The sequence below is a fragment of the Arvicola amphibius genome, chromosome 3 (assembly GCF_903992535.2).
Source record: "Arvicola amphibius chromosome 3, mArvAmp1.2, whole genome shotgun sequence".
Lineage (NCBI taxonomy): Eukaryota > Metazoa > Chordata > Mammalia > Rodentia > Cricetidae > Arvicola > Arvicola amphibius.
The window spans coordinates 188,171,242-188,197,688 of record NC_052049.1 but is presented as its reverse complement, the minus strand read 5'-3'; the positions used below and the strand labels follow the sequence as shown (position 1 = coordinate 188,197,688).

Genomic DNA, 26,447 nt, shown 5'->3' with positions numbered 1-26,447 from the left:
AAGCACAGAAAATATATTTAACAAAATCATAGAAGAAAACTTTCCCTACCTAAAGAAAGATATGCCTATGAAGATACAAGAAGCTTACAGAAAACCAAACAGACTGGATCAAAAAAAATGTCTCCTTGCCACATAATAATCAAAACACTAAACATACAGAGTAAAGAAAGAATATTAAGAGCTGCAAAGGAAAAAGGCCAAATGACATATAAAGGTAGACCTATGAGAATTACACCTGACTTTTCATTGGAGACAATGAAAGCCAGAAGGTCCTGGTCAGGTAACATTAAGACTTGTGATGCCAGGCCAGACTACTATACTCAGCAAAGCTTTCAATCACCACAGAAGGACAAAACAAGATATTCCATGACAAAACCAGATTGAACTAATACCTAGCCACAAACGCAGCCCTACAAAAAACACTAGAAGGACAACTCCAACCCAAGGAAGTTGGCTACATCAACAAAAACACAGACAATTGATGGTCTCATAGCAGCAAATCCCAAAGAAGGGGAAAACACACAAATTAACATCACCAACTGGTCATTAATATCCCTTAATATAAATGGCCTCAACTCACCTATAAAAAGGCAAAGGCTAACAGTTTGCATACGAAAACAGAATCCATCCTTCTTCTGCATACAACAAACACATCTCAACCTCAAAGACAAACATAGTCTCAGAGTACAGGGATGGGAAAAATATACCAATCAAATGGACCTAAGAAACAAGCTGGTATAGCTATCCTAATATCTCACAAAATAGACTTCAAACTAAAATCAATCAAAAGAGACAAAGGAGGACATTTTATATTAGTCAAAGGAAAAATCCATCAAGAGGAATTCTCAATACTGAACATCTATGGCCCAAATACAAGGGCACCCTCATATGTAAAAGAAACATTACTAAAGCCTAAATCATACATTTAACCCCACACACTAATAGTAGGAGACTTCAACACCCCACTCTCACCACTGGACAGGTCAGTCAGACAAAAAATGAACAGAGAAATAAAGGAACTAACAGATGTTATGACTCAAATGGACCTAACAGACATCTACAGAATATTCCATCCAAACAGAAAAGAATATACCTTCTTTTCAGCACCTCATAAAACCTTCCCAAAAATTGACCACATACTCGGTAACAAAACAAACCTCAACAATAAAAAACCCTGGAATAACTCCATGTACCTTATCAGATCACCATGGCTTAAAACTAGAATTCAACAGCAATACTAATTCTAGAAAGCCGACAAACACATGGAAATTAAACAGTGCTCACCTGAATCATCAATGGGTCAAAGAAGAAATAAAGGGAGAAAGTAAAGAATTCCTAAAATTCAATGAAAATGACTATACAACGTACCCAAATTTATGGGACACAATGAAAGCAGAGTTAAGAGGAAAGTTCATAGTACTAAATGCCTACATAAAGAAGCTGGAAAAACCACACTAGTGAATTAACAGAACATTTGAAAACTTTAGAACAAAAAGAAGCAAACTCACCAAAGAGAACTAGAAGGCAGGAAACAATGAAATTGAGAGCTGAAATTAACAAAATAGAAACAAAACAATACAAAGAATCAATGAGACAAAGAGTTGGTTCTTCCAGAAAAAATGAACAAAACATACAAACCTTTATCAAAACTAACCAAAAGGCAGAGAGAGAATAGCAAAATTAACAAAATCAGAAATGAAAAGGGGAATATAACAACAGACACGGAGGAATACAGAGAGTCATCAGGTCATATTTCAAAAACCTGTACTCCACAAAATTGGAAAATTTAGAGGAAATGAACAACTTTCAGGATAAATAACACTTACCAAAATTAAATCAAGGCCAGATAAGCAAATTAAACAGACCTATAACTGCTGAAGAAATAGAAACAGGCATCAAAAGTTTCCCAAACAAAAAAAGCCCAGAACCAGATAGTTTCATCTCAGAATTCTACAAGACTTTCAAAGAAGAACTAATACCAATACTCCTCAAATTATTCTACACAATAGAAACAGAAGGAACAATGCAAAACCCTTTTTATGAGGTTACAATTACCCTGATACCCAAACCACAGAAAGACATTACTAAGAAAGAGAATTACAGACCAATCTCACTCATGAACATTGATGCAAAAATAATAAATAAAATACTGAAAAATCGAATCCAAGAACACATCAGTACCATCATCCACCATGGTCAAGTCAGTTTCATCCCAGGGATGCAGGGATGGTTCAACATACGAAAATCTGTCAACGTAATTCACTATATAAGCAGGCTGAAAAATAAAAACCACATGATCATCTCATTAGATGCTGATAAAGCTTTCGACAAAATACAACATCCCTTCATGATAAAGGTCTTGGAGAGAACAGGGATACAAGGAACATACCTAAACATAACAAAGGCAATATACGCAAGCCTACAGCCAACATCAAACCAGATGGAGAGAAACTCAAAGTGATCCCACTGAAATCAGGAGCAAGACAAGGTTATCCATTCTTTCCATATCTATTCAATATAGTTCTTGAGGTCCTAGCTAGAAAATAAGACACCAAAAGCAGATCAAGGGAATACAAACCAGAAAAAAGAAGTCAAACTCTTACTATTTGTTGATGATATGATACTTTACATAAGCAATCCCAAAAATTCTATCAAGGAACTTTTACAACACAAACACTTTCAGTAATGTATCAGGATACAAGATTAACTAAAAAAAATCAGTAGCCCTCCTGTACACAGATGATAAATGGGCTGAGAAAGAAATCAGAGAAACACCACCCTTCACAATAGCTACAACTAGCATAAAGTATCTTGGAATAACTCTAACTCAACAAGTGGAAGACTTGTATGACAAGAACTTTAAATTTTTGAAGAAAGAAACTGTAGAAGAAACCAGAGAGTGGAAAGATCTCCCATGCTCTTCGGTAGACAGAATTAACATAGTAAAAATGGCAATCTTACCAAAAGCAATGTACAGATTCAATTCAATGCCCATCAAAATCCCAGCAAAATTCTTCACAGACCTCGAGAGAACAGTACTTAACTTTATATGGAAAAAGCAAAACACCCAAGATAGCCAAAACAATCCTGTGCAATAAAAGAACTTCTAGAGGTATCACAATCCCTGACTTCAGACTCTACTGCAGAGCTACAGTACTGAAAACAGCTTGGTATTGGCATAAAAACCGATAGGAAGCCCAATGGAACCGAATCAAATACCCAGATATATTAATCCACACACCTTTGAACACCTCATTTTTGACAATGAAGCTAAAAATACAAAATGTTAAAATGAAAGCATATTTAACAAGTGGTGCTGGCATAACTGGATATCAACATGTAGAAGAATGAAAATAGACCCATATCTATCACCATGCACAAAACTGAAATCCAAATAGATCAAAGACCTCAACATAAGGCCAGCCACACTGAACCTTATAAAAGAAAAAGTGGGAAGTACACTTGAACCAGTGGCACAGGAGACCACTTCATAAATATAACCCCAGCAGCACAGACACTGAGAGAAACAATTAATATATGGGACCTCTTAAAACTGAAAAGCTTCTGTAAAGCAAAGGACATGCTCAACAAGACAAAAACCTACAGAGTGGGAAAAGATCTTCACTAACCCCACATCAGACAGAGGGCTTATCTCCAAAATATACAAAGAACTCAAGAAATCGGTCATCCAAAGAACAAATAATCCAATAAAAAAATGGAGTACAGACCTAAACAGAGAACTCTCAACAGAGGAATCTAAAATGGCTGAAAGACACTTAAGGAAATGTTCAACATTCTTATTCATCAGAGAAATGCAAATCAAAACAACTCTGAGATTCCATCGTACACCTGTAAGAATGGCCAAGACCAAAAACACTGATGACAAACTTTCATTGGCTAGGTTGTGGGGTAAAGGGAACACTCCTGCATTGCTGGGGGGAATGCAAGCTGGTACAGCCCCTTTGGATGTCAGTGTGGTGTTTTCTCAGAAAATTAGGAAACAACCTTCCTTAAGACCCAGTAATACTACTTTTGGGTATATATCCAAAGGATGCTCAATTGTGCCACAAGGACATGTGCTCAACCATGTTTATAGCAGCTTTGTCTGTCATAGCCAGAACCTGGAAACAACCTAAATGACCCTTGACCAAATAATGGATAAGGAAAATGTGGTACATTTACACAGTAGAGTACTACACAGCAGAAAGATACAGTGACATCTTGAATTTTGCAGGCAAATTGATGGAGCTAGAAAAGATTATTTTGAGTGAGGTAACCCAGACTCAGAAAGACAACTATCACATGTACTCACTCATAGGTGGTTTTTAAACATAAAGGAAAGAAAACCAGTCCACAAATTACAATCCCAGAGAACCTAGACAACAAATGAGGACCCTAAGAGAAACATACATACATAGATTTAATCTACATGGGAAGTAGAAAAATACAAGATCTCATGAGTAAATTGGGAACTTGGTTACCTTGAGAGAGGGTTTAAGGTGATGGGAGACACAGGGAAGGAAGCAGAAAAAATGTAGAGCTCAATAAAAATCAATTTAAAAAATTAACAACTATCCCCAAAACGACAGAACTAACCTTATAAAGAGAGCTAATTATATCTTTCTTCACATTGTACAGGGACACACCAATAACTGGAGCCCATACATTCTGTACTGATGCAAATAAATCAGGAAAGGCAGGTTACAAAACAGGAAATTTAAGTAAGGTGGAAGAAAGCCCTTATAATTCTGTCCAGAAGGCAGTATTATATGCTATTCTTATCATACTAAGTTTAAAGAACCTCTCAATATAGTTACTGATTCACAACATGCAGAAAGAGTTGTTTTGCACATTGAAGCAGCTGTATTTATGTCAGATGATACAGATTTGACTTCATTATTTATTCAAGTTCAAGATATAATCAGGAATAGGCCCTGTTCCATATACACAACACAATCTGATCTCATATTTGCCTGCCAGGTCCTCTAGCACAAGGTAATGCAGAAATTGATATTGATTGGAAATCTGCTGAAGGCCTCAGAATTTCACAAAAAACACCATGTCAATTAAAGGTTTAAAAAGAACTTTTCTATTACATGGCAACAAGCTAAGGAGATTATAAGGAGATGGTCTACTCGTTCTTTATATAACCAAACAACACTACCTGCAAGAAGTAACCCAAAGGGTACTCAAAGGAATGAAACATGGTACATGAAAGTGTTCCACTTTGAAGAAATTGGAAAATTAAAATATGTACACCCCCCACACCACTGATACCTATTTAAGTTTCCAATATGCAACCGCTCTGAGTTCAGAAAAGGCTAATTCAGTAATCACACATGTTATAGAATTTATGGCCAGTTGTGTAGAGTATTCCTGCACAAGTAAACACAGACGATGGTCCAGCATATGTCTATAATAAAGTGAAACTTTTCTGCTTATTATAATATAAAGCACATCACAGGTACACCACACAATCCTACAGGGCAGGCAGTTATAGAAAGATCAAATTCAACTATAAAGCATATGTTAAACAAACAGAAGAATAAAAAGGCCCCAGAAATAGACTGCATAATGCTTTGTTAACTTTTACTTTTCTTAATACTAATGATAAAGGAACAACAGAAGCAGAGAGCCATCAGATAATAGAAAAAAAAACTTCTGAATTAAATCAGATAGTGTATTTCAAGGATGTGTTTACCTCAGAATGGAAACCAGGAGATGTGCTACTTTGGGAAATGGGTTTTACTCTTGTTTCCACAGGAGAAGAAAAGCTATGGATACCATCAAAATGAATAAAGATTTGGTTTGAAAAGGAGAGACCTTTGGATAAAGAGAAATGTCGGCTCATCCACAGAGGTGACAACTGTACAGGTTGTGAGGAAACCTCGTAAGGGTTGGGGCAGGGTTCTTTTCTTGTCTTTGCAGGAAAATACCCATCCAAAAAGTCAAGAGACCTTGGACGTCTAGATGCCTAAAGAAGAAAACTATCCAGAAAGAATCACCAAGCAAAGAGAAATCTGACTTATGATACCAATATCCTCTGCAGGGTAAGATCTTTTTGTTTCTATGGTACCTTTCATTGAGTAATGTTTAAGTTTTCCACAAAGAACAGTAAATTTTCCTGCAGTAATCTTTGAAGTTTTCAGGAAGAAGATGGGGCCCCACAACAGCGATTCCACCTGGTTGATATGAAGTCATGGTGCTGATAGCACTGCTTTAAGGTTGGTTTTGGGTTACAAGCTGCTCAAGGTGATTCCAACCTGGCTAGCTGAGACGGTGCACCTTCTTACAACATTCTGGCCAGAACTTCAAATAGGAACTTCAGAAAAACCTGACTGACTACTCAGAGACTGTCTGAAATTGTACCAGATGGTGAAAAAACCCGACTGACTACTCCGAGACTATCTGTAATTACACCAGACGGTGTCTTACAAGTCAACCGTCATTTCATCTTGTCAATTTTTACAGGATCCCACAGAAACAACATCGCCCCCATGACAGCTGGAATTCTAGAAAACGACATCCCCTCTCTCAACAAAGTTTGTCTGTCCTTAGAGCTAGGGACATTATTAGGGGTGGATTACAAGTGATATAGTGTTGGGGGTGGAAACAAAGTAGGCTCAGGGATCTCTCTTGAAAAAAAAGGAGGGTGGGGATGGATGTGATGGGATAATAGGTACATTAGTGTGAGCTTACTCACACTAATAATAGTGAGTAATTACTTATGTGCTATTAGTATAGATAATTTATACTGGCATAGATTCTTGTGTATTAATACAAATTCAAATTATATTTGTTATATTGACTATGTTCCTATTTCTGTTTACAATATTTGTGCACCTATGCAAAGTTATTTTGTCATATTGTATGCATGTCTGCTTTTACCTCTGCTTAAGATATTTTTATATTAATGCAATTTTAGGATATCTTTTTCATAACACACTATAAATTTCAAGATACTTACACATTGTTTACATTTTGAGGTCCCTGTCCTCATTTGCTGCACAGTTGTTTAAAGATTGTTTAATTTTTTAATATGAAGCCTTGGCCTTTAAGCTATATAGGTATTAAGAATTATAGGTCAATAGTCATCCATGTTTGTCATACTTAGACTAATCAGGTTTTTTAGTTGTATAGAGATTGTATTCCACATAGATAGGTAATCTTCAAACACTTCAAAGAACTGGAGAATATGGCACTTATATAACTTAGGGTTCTGTTGATGTGAGACACAACTGTTTCTGCCAACACTGATCTATTTCAGAGAGAATGTTGAGAACCGAAGACACTCCACTTGAAGATTGTTTTCTTCTTGGCAAAACTGACCTTTAGGCAAGGAACTGCCCATGCCTTGACAACTGACAAAATACCCAGTATCCAGACTGGACAAGCAGGATACAAGAAAAAAGACTGCCAAACCTTGCCAAGACAGGGTAAGATGGTTTTGCAAATTTTCCTGACTCTGAAAATGGTCTGTCAGATATTCTAGACCTTCGCCAAAGTTGATTGCCTCAAGGTTGCCAATAAGACTTTGGGTGATTGCCCAGCTAGTCAGCTGTCTCTGTCATTTCTTCACCTTTTGGAAGTTGCTGTTCACTCAAGTATTATTTCCCTTCTCAGGTCTTTGATGGGGTTGAAGACTAGATAGTCATAGTTACTTTCCTCTCATGACTACGCCAAGCCATTTTTAATATAAGACTTAAACTTCTTAGGATAGTATAACTATTGAAACATTTAACATATGTTTCTTGTTTGATGCTGTTTATGCTGGTTTTAATTCTAAATTTTATAAATGTTTTTGCCTCTTCTTTTCCCTGGATAATACTTGATATTTGTTCTTCTTATATATAGTTTTGTATTAGGCTTAGAACTCTCTTATTTAGACAAACGGGGAGGTGCTGTGGGAACTCCTTTAGCCAATAGCCTTTAAGATACCAGCCCATTTTGGGCATGGTCTTATGTACTTTAGATGCAGACAAAGTGTGTGCAGCCCTCTTGGCTGCTGGATTCTGTTCCAGTTTCCAGTGCACACAGAGGACTGCAGATTGTTACTCTTTCTGTGAGTTTATCCCCAAATAAATAAACCTTTGTTATACTCCATTCCAGGCTATTGTGGAGCTCTTTTGTAAATCAACAGCTTCTTACCAGCTGCTAAGCACCAGACTGGCAAACAATGAAGGTTGTGCTGGAGAGATGGCTCAGCAGTTAAGAGGACCTGGTTTCAGTTCCCAGCACCACATCATGCTGCGTACAAACTGACTGTGACCTAAGTTCTGGCAGATCCAATGCACTCTTCCAGACATGTATGTGACACACACACACACACACAGGCACTCACATATAAAATAAACATAAATCTTTTTTTGAGATAATAAAAGTAGACTTTAAAAAACATACCTTGAGAATTCTGAAAGCCTGGTAGATTTCGCAAAACCTCAAACGTTTGTCTGTAAAGATTCTTGCCCAGGATTTCATGTGCAATGGTACAGAGCAAATTATGACGATTAAGCACATCCATTCTATCACAAGGCCAAACTGGTGTATTGATTATCCATTCCGATTCTCCCGAAGAAAAACAAACACACCATGAAAATAACCCTTCTCAGGATAATCACAATTGGGAAGGAAGTGTCTTGGTTTGAAGGAACTTTTTGCCTAGACCTGTGACCACAGGGACTGTCAAGCCACGGTCATGATTTCCTACAGTGGCTGGACCTGCCTTCTAAAGCTGCACTAGCTGGGTTTAATTTGGTATGTTCTAGTTCAAATGATTAACATATCTGATTATATTGTTTAATCTATAGGATGGAATTGTAATAATTTCAGGACTCAGGGCTTCCAACACAACTAGGTTACATCAAGAACAAACTTATGTCAACCAAGGCTGAGTTAAAGCCACTTTCTTCTATCACTTTATACCATAGTGACTCTTCCTAGCCACATTCACTGAAGTTCAGACCAAGCTATCACCTCTAGTTTGGTATCAACTTAAGGTAATTACAAAGAAAATGTTTACAAAGAGAGTAACTGCTCATTATGCATTCATATTTCAGAACTTACCCCTCAGTACCCAAATGGCACCATCTAGGCTCCCACTTTTGATAAAAATTTCCACTGCAACATTCACAATTTGACATCGTGGTGCTACTTTCTCAGGTCCTGTGAGTCCTTTTAAACTTGTAAAATGTATTTTTAGCTCATACAGTGTATCTAAGACCTTCCTTCCCTGGAATGAAAATTAACAACACTCAGCATCATTGACTTACAGTATCGGAGGGACAGGCGGGCAGTGCTGACACACAGAAGACAGTTACCAACTGAAGTGTTATGCTAGACTGACAGCTGTCAAATTGTAATGAACATTTGCCTAAACTTTTCCTGCTTGGTCACAAAGGCAGAAAGAAGCATCTCCCCCCTACAAGCGCGCACCCGCTCCTTCTCCTGATTATACGCACTAAGTGTCTTCCTTAGGGTTGTGGACCTGAGCATGTCTCATGCATGTAAGCCCAGCACTTAGGAAGCTGAGGCAAGAAATATTTTAAGGCTAGTTTGGGTTTTATAGCAAGATGCCATTTCAGCAAAAACAAAACAAAACAAAATTTTCATTGTTTGGCCAAGGGTTCCATTTGTTACTATGAAAAATTATTACATTTTACTTCTTTTACAGTTTACCAACCTGAAATCTAAGAGAGTGGGTGAAAATGGAGATAATTTGTCACCAGATTTAGATGGGATGCTAGTGACGAGAAGCCAAAATTGTTAGCTGGAAATAGTTATTTTTTTATTTCAGTAAATGAATTATATGACAGATTCTACATGAAGACTGTCTCTGACTTAGACATAAGAATTTGCGTGTGCGTTATTATCTTAAACAAGGAGCCAGTCTACTTTCCTTGTCAGCAGCTCAACAAGAAAAACTTTCACCCCCAAGACAGGGTTTCTTTGTGTAAAGTTCTAGCTGTCCTGAAACTCACTTTGTAGACCAGGCTGGCTTTGAACTCACAGAGATCCGCCTGCCTGCTGGGGTTAAAGGTGTGCACCACCATTACCAGCCAATAAATACTTTTTAAAAAAAGGCTCACTTCATTTTAAGTTATCTTTGTGTACAGGGATGCAGATGTCTGAGGAAGCCAGGAGAGGGTGTCAGGACCAGTGTAGCTGGAGTCACAGGAAGTTGTGACCTACCCAATTTGGATGCTAGGCACTGAACGTGGGTCTTCTGCAAGAGCCACTGTTCTCAACCACTGAACTCTCTCTTCAGTGACCTAACAGTAAATACTTTGTCTTTGAAGGCTGCATTTTGGGGGCTGAAATTCTTTTGGCTATTGTTTTCATTCATAGCTCTTTAAAATATAAAAACAAACAAACAAATAAAAAAAAAACCAAACAGCTGGAGAGATGGCTTAGAGGCTGAGAGCACTGGCTGCTCTTACAGAAGACCTGTTCAGTTTCCAGCACCTACATGGTGACTCATAACCACCTATAATTCCAGTTCTAAGGGCCTGGTGTCCTCTTTTAGACTCCAGAGCACCAGGTGTGCACACGGTACACATATATACACTCAAGAAAAATACTTATACATATTTTAAAAACTGCACAAGATAAGGTGTTAGAGGTATAACTCAATGGCAAAGTGCTTGCTTTCCACGTGTGAAGCCCCAGTTATCCCCAGCTCTCTATATAAAAGGAAAGGCTGGGAAGATGGCTTAATTGGTAAATGCTTGCCATGCAGCACAGGCCTTGAGCTTTGATTCCCAGCACCAATGTAAAAGTTGGGTGGGTAGCACAAGTTTAGAACCCTAGTGCAATAATAAAGCAAACACAAGGTGAGGGAATTATAGAAAAAGAAATCATGAGAAAACGATCAGGAACCACAAACACAACCATGAACAGCAGAATACAAGAGATGGAAGACAGAATTTCAAGCACTGAAGATACAACAGAGGAAATAGACTCATCAGTTAAAGGAAACATTAAATCTAACAAAAGCTTAACACAAAATATGCAGGAAATAAGGAACACCATAAAAATGTCAAATCTTAGTATAATAGGTATAGAAGGAGAAGAAGTTCAACTCAAAGGCACAGAAAATTTAACAAAATCATAGAAGAAAACTTTCCCTACCTAAAAAAATATGTGCCTATGAAGATACAAGAAGCTTACAGAACACCAAATAGACTGGATCAAAAAAAAAAAAGTCCCCTTGTCACATAATAACCAAAACACTAAACATACAGAGTAAAGAAAGAATATTAAAAAATATTAAAAATATTAAAAAAAATAGGAAAAAGGCCAAGTAACATATAAAGGTAGACAGAATTGCACCTGACTTTTCATTGGAGACAATGAAAGCCAGAAGGTCCTGGTCAAGCACTATGCAGACACTAAGAGACCACAATGAAAGCCCAGACTACTATACCCAGCAAAGCTTGCAATCACCATAGAAGACAAAACAAGATATTCCATGACAAAACCGGATTTAATAAATACCTAGCCACAAACCCAGCCCTACAAAAAAATACTAGAAGGACACCCAAGATAGCCAAAACAATCCTGTGCAATAAAAGAACTTCTAGAGGTATCACAATCCCTGACTTCAGACTCTACTGCAGAGCTACAGTACTGAAAACAGCCTGGTATTGGCATAAAAACCGATAGGGAGACCAAAGGAACCAAATTAAAGACTGAATATTAATCCACATATCATTGAACACCTAATTTTTGATGAAGAAGCAAAAACTATCAAATGGAAAAAAAGAAAGCATATTCTGGCATAACTGGATATCAACATATGGAAGAATGAAAACAGACCCGTATCTATCACCATACACAAAACTCAAGTCCAAATGGATCAAGGACCTCAACATAAAGCCAGCCACCCTGTACCATATAGAAGAGAAAGTTGGAAGTACACTTGAACACATTGGCGCAGGAGACCACTTTGAAAATATATCCCCAGCAGCACAGACACTGAGAAAAACAATTAATAAATGGGGCCTCCTGAAACTGAGAAGCTTCTGTAAAGCAAAGGACACGGTCAACTAGACAAAATGACAGCCTACAGAATGGGAAAAGATCTTCACTAACCCCACATCAGACAGAGGGCTGATCTTCAAAATATACAAAGAACTCAAGAAATCAGTCATCCAAAGAACAAATAATCCAATAAAAAATAGAGTACAGACCTAAACAGAGAACTCTCAACAGAGGAATCTAAAATGGCTGAATGGCACTTAAGGCAATGTTGAACATCCTTAGTCATCAGAGAAATGCAAATCAAAACAACTCTGAGATTCCATCGTACACCTGTAAGAATGGCCAAGACCAAAAACACTGATGACAAACTTTCACTGGCTAGGTTGTAGGGTAAAGGGAACACTCCTGCATTGCTGGGGGGGGGGGGAATGCAAGCTGGTACAGCCCCTTTGGATGTCAGTGTGGTGTTTTCTCAGAAAATTAGGAAACAACCTTCCTTAAGACCCAGTAATACGCCTTTTTCCATCTTCCTCTCGGAGAGGCAGCTTCGCTTCTGCCTCTCTCCCCACTTCTCCGCTTCCCCCCTTCTCCCTTCTCCTTCATAACCCCCTAAATAAATATTCAACCTCAAAAAAAAAGACCCAGTAATACTACTTTTGGGTATATATCCAAAGGATGCTCAATTGTGCCACAAGGACATGTGCTCAACCATGTTCATAGCAGCATTTTCTGACATAGCCAGAACCTGGAAACAACCTAAATGACTCTTGACCAAATAATGGATAAGGAAAATGTGGTACATTTACACAGTAGAGTACTACACAGCAGAAAGAAATAGTGACATCTTGAATTTTGCAGGCAAATTGATGGAGCTAGAAAAGATTATTTTGAATGAGGTAAACCAGACACAGAAAGACCATTATCACATGTACTCACTCATAGGTGGTTTTTAATAATAAAGTTAAGAAAACCAGTCCACAGACCACAATTCCAGAGAACCTTGACAACAATGAGGACCCTAAGCAGACATACATAAATCTAATCTACATGGGAAGTGGAAACAGACAAGATCTCCTGAGTAAATTGGGAGCATTGGGCTCTTAGGAGAGGGTTGAATGTAGGAGGGGAGAGGCAGGGACTGAAGCAGAGAAAAATGTAGAGCTCAATAAAAATCAATAAAAAACATAGAAAAATTCACCAAGGTCCTAAGGACCTAAGAAATAATAACCAAATAAATCAGAGTAGTCTAAAGTTTTAGCTAAATCTACACATTGTCAAAGAGAGACAAGGTCTTAAGGACCTAATATATAATAACCAAATAAATCAGAATAGTCTAAAGTTTTAGCTAAATCTGCACTTATCAAAGAGAGACTTTTGCTCCAGTGTGCAGGCACTTATTCATGTCCAAGCCTTCCACCAGACTCTGCAGCAGAGAGGGACCCATACTGCCACATAGTGAGCTTTAATCTGGAAATCTACAGACTTTCTGTTCAACCAGTCTGGGTGCAAAATTTCATTTTAGTCCATGAATGTCGTATACATACAAGTGAACCTTATTTAAACGTTATTGCACAGACATCCAATTCTGAAATGACCAGAGTAACAAAAGCTAAAGCTTTAACAGTTAAGCTGACAGTGATCATACTTAATTGTTGCTTTTTGTTAATTCCATCCTCAGTTCTTCCCTTAACATTGGATTTTCATGGTCTCCATTTGTACTTCAGTGAGTCTACAATTCAATTTATCACTTCAGGCAATTCTAAAGTGTGTAAATACAGTGTAGTTCTGAGGGCTGGTGAGATGCTCCGTGGGTAAAGGTTCTGCCCACAAGCCCGAGGACCTGAGTTCAATCCCTGGGATTTCACGATGGAAGGCGGAGAACCTCCTATAAGTTGTCCTCTGATTGCAAATGCATGCCATAGTATACATATATGTACACATCTATGCATACACACACAGAGACATAAATAAGTGAAATAATACAGAACAGCATGATCTTGAGTCATCAGACCAACTGCTTAATGGACTTAGTCAAGAAAGTTAGACATGGGTGGCACAGGACGTCTGAGTATTCAAGGGAGCGATTTGTAAGTTTTGATGATGATGAGCATCTTGGGTTCATCTTCAGAAAGGTGTTTTTTGTTTTTTGTTTTTTTTTGGTTTTTCGAGACGGGGTTTCTCTTCAGCTTTAGAGCCTGTCCTGGAGCTAGCTCTTGTAGACCAGGCTGGTCTTGAACTTACAGAGATCCGCCTGCCTCTGCCTCCCGAGTGCTGGGATTAAAGGCATGCGCCACCACTGCCCGGCCAGAAAGGTGTTTTAAGGTTGAGCATGTGAGCACATGCCTTTTCCCCAGCCCTCAGAAGGCAGAGGCAGAAAAATCTTTGAGTTCAAGACTAGCCTGGTCTACATACCAAATTCCAGGCCAGTCAGGACTACAGAGGTAGACTATGTCTCAGTAAATGAATAAATGAATGAATAAATAAACAGAAAAGAATTCTTTGAGCTCCCTTAAGATTATGAAAACAACTATGGAGTCATCAAAGTAAATTATGAATTGAAAACTTTTAAATAAATATATTCTAGCACAGCCTCTGAAGTATTGTCTATAATTACATTTTAAAAAAGCAGTTGGTGTTCCATCACCCCCTGTCAGCATTTGGAAACAAATGTGGAAACTAGAAATTCAGTAAGTAGTCTAGGTTCCATTCTGTTGTGCCTGAAGTGATTCTTAGAAAATTTCTGATTTGAAGAATTCTGTTCCTAATCTTCAAACTAAGATTCTCTGCACCAAATAAAACCAACAAAATACCTTGGACCACAGCAGCAGTCTGTGATAGAAGTACACAGCACTTATTCCGATCCTTCCCAGCAAAGTCTTATCCACTTCACTGAACTGTGGATCTTTGCTAACTGAAACATAAAGCAGACATCAAAAGAAAAGAGACAGTCACTTAAAATGACTCAGAATTACTGAAATCACTTCAAAGACCTGGTGTTGGCAAACTGTCTCACAAACTAAATCTAGCCCCCAAAATAATAGAGGGATTTTGTTATTATTGTTTCATCTTTTGAGACAGAGTCTCTCTACAGAGCCCTAACTGCCCTGAAACTCAATACGTAGACTAGGCTGGCACTGAAGTCAACAGAGATCCTCTTGTGTCTGCCTCCTGAGTGCAGAAATTAAAGGTGTGTATTTTTTGAAAGAATTTTTAAAAACTGAAACCGTGTGGGTTGCATGCACAGCCTAGGACAGTTATCTTGTCGTCCTGTTAGAGGCCACGGTAGCAGCACCAACAACATCTCAAATCACGTGTGGCTGCTTCCTTCTGTAACCCACCACTTGGGAGACAGGGCAGAGCGCGCAACTGTAAGGCAGGTCAGGCTGCACAGTGAGGCGTCACCTCAAGAGAATGCATTTTTAAATGCCATACAGCATTTTTTTGATTTGTAGATACTAGAAACATCAGTGGTATAAAAAATTTGGGTGCTCCCATATCACTTGCAATAATTTTATTAACCTAAATGAAAATACATTAATGTTTTATGAAATCTTTGATACTAAAAACCAGCTCTTGCCCTTGTGATTATGATGTACATTAACAGGTAGATGGGAAAATCTACAGATTTCAGCCTGTCTGGGACGTGCAGCACTGGCTAAGCCTCTGCCTGAGGAAAGCATTGCCCTCCAGTTAAGAATCACGCTGTCCTCAAATAAAAGCAGTGACATTTTACCTGTTTCAGCAAATTCACAAAAAGGAACACCTGGCCTTTCTTCTTCATAATCTCTTGTGAGCGTTTCCGCAATACAAGCACAGAATCGCTGGAAATCTGCAAATTCTTCACAGCCCATTTTTATGCTAATGTACAGGTTTCCCAATTTGGTCCAGTCACCTTTTTCTTTACAAGTCTATTGAAATTTTAAAAATGGTAGGAAGGGAGAGAGGAAGGGAGGGAGAAAGGGAGGGAAGGAGGGAGGGTAAGAGGAGGAGGGGAAAAAGTAAAAACTGTATCATCTCTCAAGCACATGCTCTCAGATAGGCATACAGAAATCTGTGTGACTCCGTCTGGAAACTGAAAACTGACACTCAAGTTCTCTGCTCTCCCTGCAGCAGAGTCTGAACTGCAGGAAGCACTAAACATGCTGTAACTATTCAGTGGCTCAAATGCTCCAGGACTCAACAGGACAGAACTGCATCAGAACCAGTCACCAAGGTGTACCAGCATCTCTGTAGCAACCCATTGCTTCCTTTACTGCTTCTAGAGGGAGCACATTTTTACCATTATTTGGCCATTTAAGATTTGGGGCCCACAAAGGAAATTTCAGTAAACTCACTCTCCTATGTTCTGTTGAAACTAAGAAAAACTTTCTGTGGCAGTGCAAAGGTTGTTCCACGGTTACATCATGCTGACCAAGACTATGTCAACTATGAGAGGGCCATCTTTAATTAAGGCCTCCTTTGTTACTCTACTTCATTTTTAATTATATGTATATGTACACAACTCTGTGTGGGTATGCACACATGCATGCTGGTGCCCCTGGAGGTCAGGAGAAGGGGTTGCATTCCTTGGAGCTTAGGTTACAGGTAGCAGGGAGCCGCCCAACAGGGGTGATAGGTATTCAGCTGGGCCGTTTCTCTAGCCCCCCCTTTCTTATTTTAAAGGCCAGGAGAGAGCACTGTGGTCCTAGCTCTCATCAGTTCAGACCACAGTCACCCACACTGCACTGCAGCTGCGCATCTGCCCAGCACTGAATTACAAACTACGCTTTAGACTGACACAAGTCAACTTTGCAATGGAAGTTACCATCAGAATTAATTTAAATTAGTTCACAACCCTATTTACTGTGTGTATGGGGAGGGACTCAGGGCCCTGTACACACAGGCAAATGATCTCCTGCCCAGCTGCATCTTCAACCCACAGTCCTAGAAATTCAGATGTTTGCTTTTCAAACTAGTAATCTTTAAAAATATAACTACTAGACTTCTCTCATAGCATTTTCTCTAACAGTGATGTTTCTAAAGCGCTTCCTAATCATTCAAACATTCTGTTCCTGGTTTGAGAGCCCAGCAATGTCTTTGAAGATAAATGTCATACCTCCACTTCACTCAAGGCTGAGTCTAAGTCACACTTCCAGTTCTTTGTCAGCTGCCTCACTTGTAACCTTCAATGACAGAAGAGAGTTGATTATGCTTATTTCATCCTTAAGTGACCAGTGCTTCTCTCTGTTCTATGGCTTAAATATACATAAGACCTGAGAAACCCAATGCACAGAAGATACCTTAAAAATTATTGACAGGTGAATTCTTCAAAAAAACAAACCAACCAAAAAACAGCCATTTGCTGGGTAGTGGTGGAGTATGTCTTTAATCCCAGTGCTTGGGAAGCAGAGGCAGGAAGATTTCAAGGCCAGCCTGGCCTAGAAAGCAAATTCCAGGACAGCCATGACTATAGAGAGAAACCCTGTCTTGGAAAACCAAAACCCAAAAACCCCAAAAAACCACCAAGAAAACCCCACAAACACAAACAACAACAAAATCCATTTATTGATTTATTTTGTACGCTTATGCCTGTGGGTATATTTTATATGTGGGCATGCCCAAGCCACAGCACACACATGGTGGTCAGAAGACAACTTGCCAACAGTCAGTTTTCCCTTCTGCTGTGTGTTCTGGATATTGAACTTGGCGGCAAGTGCCTTTAGCTGCTGGGCCAACCTGCTGGTCCCAGCTCCTGAGGTGGCTTCAGCCCTCTAAGTGATACAGTATCTAAGTAATATCAGCCTACTGGTAGTACAGATATGTGTCACCATGTCTAGCTAGAAAGAATTTTTTTCTATCTACAAATATCACAGCTTAGAACTGAATTAAACCAATAAATGGATTTAAGGAGAATTGTCTTGGAGTCTCTCATTCATAAATTTTTTTTTTTTACTTAATTTCTTTCGACATTCCATGGCTTCCAGTATACAAGTCGAGTATGTTCTGTAGTTTTTTGAGCTACTGTCAACAGTGGTGTTTTAGATTTGGTCCCTAAGCTCGCTGCTGTTATGCAGGAGCATGGCTGATCTGTGGGCTGGTCTTTAGTCACTGGAGCTGCTTTTGGTAGGTTCTTTGTCACACAGGCTTGTAGTCCATGGCACTTACTAGTACAGGTTATTATTTTACCTCCAATCTGCACACCTTTTATTTGTACTTCGTATCGCCCTGGGTAGAGGGTGAGGGCAGAGTCCTGCCTTGTTTTCAGTCTTCAAGTATCAAGTACGTCTGTTGGTTTGTTACACTCTCTCTACCAAGTTAAAGGATTTGTCCTTTACTCCTAATCTGTCGAGGGTTTTTACATTTAATCTCATGAAAGACACTGGTTTAAATTTTTTATGTGTGTTTTTATGTTTTGCCTACATGTAAGTGTACATGTGAGTGTCTGACGCTACTGGAAGCCAGAGAGGGAATCAGATCCCTTAGAACTTGGGTACAGATGGCTGTGAGGTGCCGTGTGGGTGCTAGGAATCCCCTTGGGTCCTTTGGAAGAACTGCTTCAGATCAACAGTCTGTTTCTCTGTCTTTTGAAGACAGGGTCTCATGTAACCCAGGCTGACCTCAAACTTGCTATATAAACAACACTATATTGGTTTGAATTTCTGATCCTCCTGCCTCTGATTCCCAAGTGCCAGGGTATAGGTATTGGGACACCACACCTGGCATCTCTTGATTTCTTGTAGCCACTGTGGTTTTTAATTTTTATTTTTTGAGACAGGGTCTCACTATGTAGCTTTGGCTGTCCTGAAACTCATTATATAAGTCAGACTGGCCTCAAACTCATAGAGATCCACCAGCCTCTGCTTCCCGAGTGATGTCATTAAAAGTATGTTTCACCATGATGGCCCACTTTGTTTTTTGTATATGGATAATACCTGCCTCAAAAAAATCTTGATAAACTGAGCATGGTGGCACATCCACCAACTGGGAGATAGAGGTAGGAGGATTATGAATTCAAGTCTAACGCTGGCTATATAGTGAGGCCATCTGGGTGCAAACAAAAACATAAAAACCACAAAAAGAAAAAAATACAGGCCAATAAATATTATTCTCTCCTTTTCTATTTTCTGGAATTATGTGTAAATTCCCTCAGCCTCCTCTTTTAAAAATGATTATAATGAATATACTTCTTAAGAAAAGCTATCTGGCCTTGGGATGCCTTTTTTAGAAGTTTTAAAATTGTGGACTTTTTTTTGTAATTTATACAACTATTTAGATCTAGAAATCAATCCATTTCATCTTCATTGCTGAGTGCACACACTACAGATATTCACAGCAACCTTTTCAGTGGTGGGAGGATCTGCACTTATCTCCTCATTTCGGATATCTACAATTTGTGTCTATGCCTTTTTCTTTTAAAGAAACAACTGTGGGGGGGGGGGTTGGGAGTAACCTCAGGTGTCACTCCTCAGGCTCTGTCCTCAGGGAGCAGAGGACGCCCAGAACCTCAGACCCATTGAGGAATGGCAAGGCCTTTTCCTCAGGTCAAGGCTCAGAGAGACATGGCAAAGCCTTCTTTCTGGTCCATGTGTGGATGCTGGTAGTATGTGCAGAAAACGTCCACTGTAGCTTTCTCCCCTTGGAAGTTTACACCTGAAGACTGCTCCTTACAGCAACCACTCCTCCTTGACCCAGCAGTACACCACAAACTGTGCATCCGTGTCAATCTGTATGCAATAACCCACCTCTTGTTCCACTGTATACAAGAATGCTATATAGTAAATATGCTGAGCTTCTGGTATGCTGTGGTTTTCCTAGCAAAGAGCACCATCCACCTTATTTTTTGAGCTAATGTCTCAGTAAACCTAGAACTCACTAAGTAAGCAAGGCTGGCTGTCCAGCTGACTCCAGACGACCCCAGCACTAGGATTACAAGTATCTATGACCAGCTTTTATGTGGATGTTAGAGATTGAACACAAGACTTCACACTCACATATGCCAAATATTTTACTATCTCTCCAACCCCAACAAAATTCGCTTTCCCTTTCAATGTAGGTATATTGCAGTACTTCCTGTTGGCTAGAGATGGAACCTAGGACCTATACATGCCAGGCAAGTGCTCTCCCAAGTTGGGACCCCAGTCCTGTGGCAGGATACTCAGTCAGAGACTACATAAACAGTTGGTGTTTCATAAGCTGAGCAGGCATAGTGAATGAGGAAGGAAGGAGAGCACCAGGCTAATATGGAGTGAGCCAGCGAGAAAAGGAAGGAAATCTGCATGCAATCAAGCAGGCAGTAAAGTGTGAGCTAAGGGAGGCTCCTTTGCCTTTAGTGAGCACTAAGATTAAACCGAGGAGCCAGCAGAGGCAGGCTAAGGTCATCTGTGGACAGAGACAGGAAGGGGCCTATGACAGGTGACAAACTCACCCGAGATAGCAGTGTTAAAAAGTGCTCTGCTTTCACCTCTCTGGGTCCCCACCAAGACACAGACAAACCTGAGAAGTCTCCCATCTTACCTGGATTTGGCTTCCAGAATTGCAGCTATTTCTTGTGGGGATGCCTGTGTTTGGTATAACAGCTTGACAATATAGTTCAAGTGTTTTGAGTCAGGTACCATCCCAGCTTCAATGAACTGCAGAAGAAAAAAACAGCAACTGTTCTCATAAAAAACGTGAAATAACTGAGAAGTCATGTGCAAAAAATAACCCAGACAGAGACAGAAGGAGCAAAACATGGGGCAGGGGAGTCAAAACTTATTAGCAAAGTTTGAGGCATAATTTCTTCAAGAGTTTTGAGAACCACAGAAAGGTGCCTTAATAATTGAAAGCAAACACGGGAATGACATTCTTCTTCCCGCTCCCCCAGACTACTGTGCTGTGTGACTCTTCTCTGGCACTGTCTGTCCACTGTCCATCTGGTATGGACGCCTCATCTCTGATGGTAAATTCTGAGACGTTTGTCCTGAGCTTCAACTTGGCCCTTGCCATGGATGAACTGGTCTTTATCTGATACAGTAACAACCGAGGTAACCTTGACTGTGCACACATGGACATATATTTAATTCTAACATGCCTCATTTCCTGTCCCTTTCATGTTCCCCAATGTTTCTAGTGTGAGAATGGACGGATGGGGTAAGCACCCGCAGTTATTATCCGCAGACGGTGGTGACTTCTGTTAACGGCCCTGGGACGAGATCATGAGTCCCCCAGGACCGGGAGACTGATTCAGCGAAGATTATGAATAGTACTTCCTAAAAGCCTACTGTGGTTATAGTCTTCTACTGAGACTTGAACATTGAGATGTTTATATTTTTTACTTTTTTTGTGTGTGGTATGTGTGGTGCATGTGTATGAAGTGTGTGTGGTTGTATGACCATGGCTGCGTGTGGCTAGCATACAACTTTTTTTTTGTTTTTGTTTTTCAAGACAGGGTTTCTCTGTGTAGCTTTGGAGCCTGACCTGGAACTCTGTCTTTAGACCAGGCCGGCCTTGAACTCAGAGATCTTCTGCCTCTGCCTCCCGAATGCTGGGATTAAAGGCATGCGCCACCACCACCGGGTCTAGCAGACAACTTTTGACTGTAAAATCCGTGCCCTACCTTGTTTGAGACGGTATCTTCTCTTATCTGTGTACACTCCAGCCTGTCTGCTCCCGTTTCAACAGTGACAGGATTACAGGTTCAGCACTGTACCCAGCTCTTAAAGGTTCACTCTGGGGATCTGATTTGGCCTCGTGCTCGCTACCTACCGAGCCAGCCCTGTCCTCAGTCTCCTCAAACGTCTTCAACACCTGAGACGATGTAGGCCTATGTCCCTCACCTAGATTTGACAGGAGTAATAGGAATTAAAAATTGGGGTGGTGTCCTGGTTATATTTATTTGTTTGTTGTTTTGCCAACTTGACTCAAGCTAGACTTCCGAGAAGAGGGACCTACAACTGAGAAGACACCTCCAGAACACTGGTCTCCCAGGCAAGCTTGAGGGGCATTTTCTTTCTTTTTTTTGTTTTTCATTTTTTAAAAAAAGTTTCTATATGCATTGGTGTTTTGCCGACAGGTATGTCTACAGCGAGGCTGTCAGAAGCCCTGGAGCTGGAGTTACAGACAGGTGTGAGCTGTCATGTTGGGGCTGGGAACTGAACCCCGGTCCTCTAGAAGAACAGTCAGTGCTCTTAACCACTGAGCCATCCCTCCAGCCCCATGGCATTTTCTTATTTAGTGATTAATGTGGGCAGGCCCCGCCTATTGTGGGTGGTGCCACTCCTGGGCAGGTGGCCCTGGACTGCAGAAGAAAGCAGACTGAGTAAGTCATGAGGAGCAAGTCAGCCAGCAATTCTCCCATGGCTTCTGCTCCAGTTCCTGCCCTGTGTCCCCTCATGAAGGCCTGTGGTTGGGATATGTAAGCTGAAATACTTCCCTCCTAGGTGTCTTCTCACAGCAGTGGAAACCCTAACAAGAAAGCAGGCAGAGTGGAGAAGCTATATTTTGATGCCAGGTGCCATCTGGTCATTAGGAACTTAAAGCTGAAGTGAGACGGCATCTCCTTTAGTAAAGGGAATGGTAAGAAAATCAAAGGGGATCTCCTATCTTTGACTTGTAGGAAAACTGGCTTAAATTTGATGATGGACTCTGAGTTAGGTCCTAGAAACTCCTTTCTAAGCCTTTTGATTAAACAAACTGGAAACCGTTCTGATGAAAAACTATGAATAAATACTTCTTGCCTGTTACAAACTCAAGTCCTTGAACTATTTCTGTCATTTTTATTCTCACAAGGAAAACAGCTCCTCCCTCAACCACTCAACTTTATGACAGAAAGCACCCATGAGGATTTCCTGTTCTCTGTAACAATACCTGTTGGTCTCTGCATTTCCTTCCATGCTGGGATGTTTGATCAAATGACAGAGCCAACAATAAATCAAACTTGTGAAAGAACAAATTTGCTACCTGGTAACTGGTTTCCTTAAAACCTACCCTTAAACTGGATGTGGTGGCTCACATCTTTAGTTCCAGGACTTGGAAAGGAGGCAGTTCTCTGAGTTTGAGACCACCCTGGTCTACGCAGTGAGTTCAAGGCAGTCAGAGCTATATGATGAGACTCTATCTTAAAAAAGAAAAAAAAAAATCTATCCTTAAAAAGTGCCCAAATACCAGTGTAAATATAAATTATTTTTAGAAAAACTATGCTAACAATCTATTTATGAACATAAAATAAACTCTGAATTTTCTGTTTTCTCTGTGGTCTGTGGGTTAATTGGATGGGGTACTGCTAGAATCAGGAGCAGACATCTAAGGAAATAGGATACTGTCATCGCTGGACCCTGAAGATGTAGCTGAAAGTCTTCCCAGGGATGCTGATACTGCACTGAGCAACTTTTAGGAATAATGACTCCAAACTAACTGTTGAACCGACAACCTCTGCAGAACACCCCATGGTAACCCAAATTATTGCCTTGTTAGTCTCTGGTTCCCTGCAGTGCTGCAGTTGAGACTCATGCTGCCCAGGCTCGCCTCACACTCACTACTTCTGATTCCCCTGCCTCCACCACTGGAGGCTGGGTTCTGATGTGGGCCGCCACACCTGTTTTCATCCAGTGCTGGTTGGGGGAGGGGCATCAGGTATTTTGAAGCATTCACAAAAGTTAAACTTTGGGGCTGAAAAAAAAATCTCAACTGGCAAAGTGCTTGCTACACAAACACGAAGACCTCAGTTTGGACTCCGGTGCCAAGAGTTGGGCATAGCAGCCTACGCCTGCAGTCCCAGCGAGGGAGGTCTGTTCGAGACAGCGCTCCTGCAGTCTCAATGTGTAGGCAGCCTGGCCTAAACCAGAGAGCCCTGGTCCTGGTGTGTGTGAGACCTTGTCTCACAAAATAAAGTGGAAAGTGATGCTGATCTCCAGCCCCCACGTGAGCGCGCGCGCGCGCGCGCGCGCACACACACACACACACACACACACACACATTAAGTTTCTAATGTGTGTTTTTGGATAGCATTAAAAAAAACTTTTGTTCTGGGCTGGAGAGATGGCTCAGAGGCTAAGAGCACTGACTGCTCTTCCAGAGGTCCTCAGTTCAAGTCCCAGCAATCCCACGGTGGCTCACAACCATCTATTAGATCTGGTGCCCTCTTCTGGCCTGCAGGTGTACATGCAGGCAGACCACTGTATATATAATAAATAAAATCCTTTAAAAATTTTGCTCCTCATTTTAATGCCAAATTTAAAATCAATTTCTAACTATCTTATTTTTGTTACAATTTTCTATTTATATGCTAACTTGTTTTTGTTGTGACCTTAAATAGTTCTGAGAAAGAATTCTTTTAGCTATAATTAAGTAGTAGGGAAGAACATAATTTACAGTAAGAAAGCATCTGAATACTTAGAGAATTTGTTTAAGGGGAAGTCACTGACTGTATGATGCTTCTGAACTATTTCAGGAGAAAAAGACAACATTTATGAATTCTTTACAAAGTAGAACATGAATAAAAGACAGATAAATCATTATGTGCAAACAGTCTCTTTTTGTTATTCCCCATCAGAGACTAAAAGAGATTAAAATCATACCTTGCAAAAAATCTCAATTATAGTAGGCACAGCATTCCTTAACTTCATAGTTGCCACAAACTCAAATATTTTTAGTAATATTTTCAGAGCAGGCTGAATAAAAGAAACAAACAAACAAGAATAGCACTTACTTTCATGTCTTTCAATGCACCTTAAACTTCTCAAATTCATTTATACTGAAAAATGTGCTCTCTGGGGAGTACATGGCAGGCAGAAGTCTAAGTGCTAACTTGACACCCACAGGGCGGTGCGCGTGCAGGCGTCTGGGGCACTCACCAGCATCTTAGCCATGATGCTCAGCCTCACCACCTCACAGACCTCTTTCAGCAGGTGATGCTCGAGCAGAGAAATCAGAAGGTCGTTCAGCACCTGTAAACTGAAGTGGATCCCTGGGGAAAACTTTCTGTAGTACTCCAGAAATATGTGCGCTGAAAGCGAAAAAAATAGTCATTGTGGCTCTTAAGACAGCCGTGTGCTGAGTGTAGATGGACTTCCTGTAAAGATGATATTATATAAACTCATCCCTGGACTTCCTGTAAAGATGATATTATATAAACTCATCCCTGGACTTCCTGTAAAGATGATATTATATAAACTCATCCCTGGACTTCCTGTAAAGATGATATTATATAAACTCATCCCTTGGAAGGGACCAGAAATGTCAGAAATGATTGATGAAAACGAAAGCAAAACGTCAAGATGGCGGCGACATCAGAAGCCAAGCAGCTCAGTCTGCAGTGCGAAGGCCACAGCGGCTCTGACCCCTTGTCCTCAGGGGGTGATGGTGAGGACTCTGAGACATATTGCTTGTTCTTACGGCCTTAACTTCACCAGCATATTGACCTGGAATGTTTTTTTATTTCAGTTTATCATTGTAGACTAAGAAATTATCAATTTCCTTTAATAAAGTACCATCCAGTTCCTTAATCTATTTTCTGTAAAACACTTACCCATTTTCACTTTTTCCACATTATTTTACTAAAATTAACCAAGATCATCCTATCCATTCCAAAATTTCCTAGTCCAAATATGCACATTTTAGCTAAAATTGCCTTAGCAAAAATCACTTTTAGTTTTGTATTATTTCAACCACAAATATTCACGTACTGTCTGAACTACCCGACATTGCTTGGGAAAGACTCGATAATGAAGAGTTCAGTGAAACTGAAAAGTTAATGGTAAGCAGGTTTATTTATCTCTGCAGACCAGGCTGGCCTCAAACGTGCAGAGACCTGCCTCTGCCTCCCGAGTGCTGGGACTAAAGGTGCGTGTCCCCAAGGCCCGGTCCATTTTATTTTTAATTATGTGTGCAGCATGTGTCTGTGTGGGTTTGAGGAGGAGAGGAGGGCACTGGACCCCTAGGAGCTGGAGTCACAGGCAGTTATCACCGCCCAGCATGAGTGCTGGGAACCCAACCCTGGTCCTCTGCAAGGGCAGTGTGTGCTCACATCGCAACACACACTGACACAGAGAGAGACGGACAAACAGCCACACCCCAAACTAAATAAGATGCTTTTCTCGTGGCCACTGATGCTTACACGGTCTCACGTATGGGGAGTTTTCACAGGCCCAAGAATGGGCTCTAAAACTTGGAAACTCCCTACATTTAATCCCATCTAATTTCTCCTTGGCTGTCACAGCCCCTGCATCACGAGTGCATTCCCATAGAGGGTCCTATTGCCTCTGACTGACCCTGGACGTCTCCAGATGAATGAGACTGAAGCTGATGAATGCAGAGTGTGATGCTGTCACTACCACACTGTGTGGCTTTGGTGGCTGTGTCAGGGAACACTATATAAACCTGGCTCTTATTCTCTTAGGGTTCATAATCCAGCCTGGTGCCGCAGCCGTGAGGCACTGCACGGGCTGGCATGTGGACGGAGCAGCACAGACTTGACAGGATGCTGCCCAGGCAACGAGGGGAAATGTGGAAAA

General features: G+C 40.4%; 1 protein-coding gene across 2 annotated transcripts in view; it reads right to left on the bottom strand.

Moving 5' to 3' along the window:
• Nucleotides 1-26,447, bottom strand: part of Topaz1 (testis and ovary specific TOPAZ 1) — a 75,608-nt gene that overhangs the window by 16,283 nt on the left and 32,878 nt on the right. For both annotated transcript variants that reach the window (XM_042054804.1, XM_038324257.1), the window contains exons 10-17: nt 24,789-24,940; nt 24,513-24,605; nt 20,473-20,588; nt 17,075-17,141; nt 15,713-15,887; nt 14,790-14,890; nt 9,064-9,229; nt 8,401-8,565 (exon numbers count right to left, since the gene is read on the bottom strand). In XM_042054804.1, the coding sequence (XP_041910738.1) occupies nt 8,401-8,565; nt 9,064-9,229; nt 14,790-14,890; nt 15,713-15,887; nt 17,075-17,141; nt 20,473-20,588; nt 24,513-24,605; nt 24,789-24,940 (1,035 nt within the window). The remainder of the gene's footprint in view (nt 1-8,400; nt 8,566-9,063; nt 9,230-14,789; nt 14,891-15,712; nt 15,888-17,074; nt 17,142-20,472; nt 20,589-24,512; nt 24,606-24,788; nt 24,941-26,447) is intronic.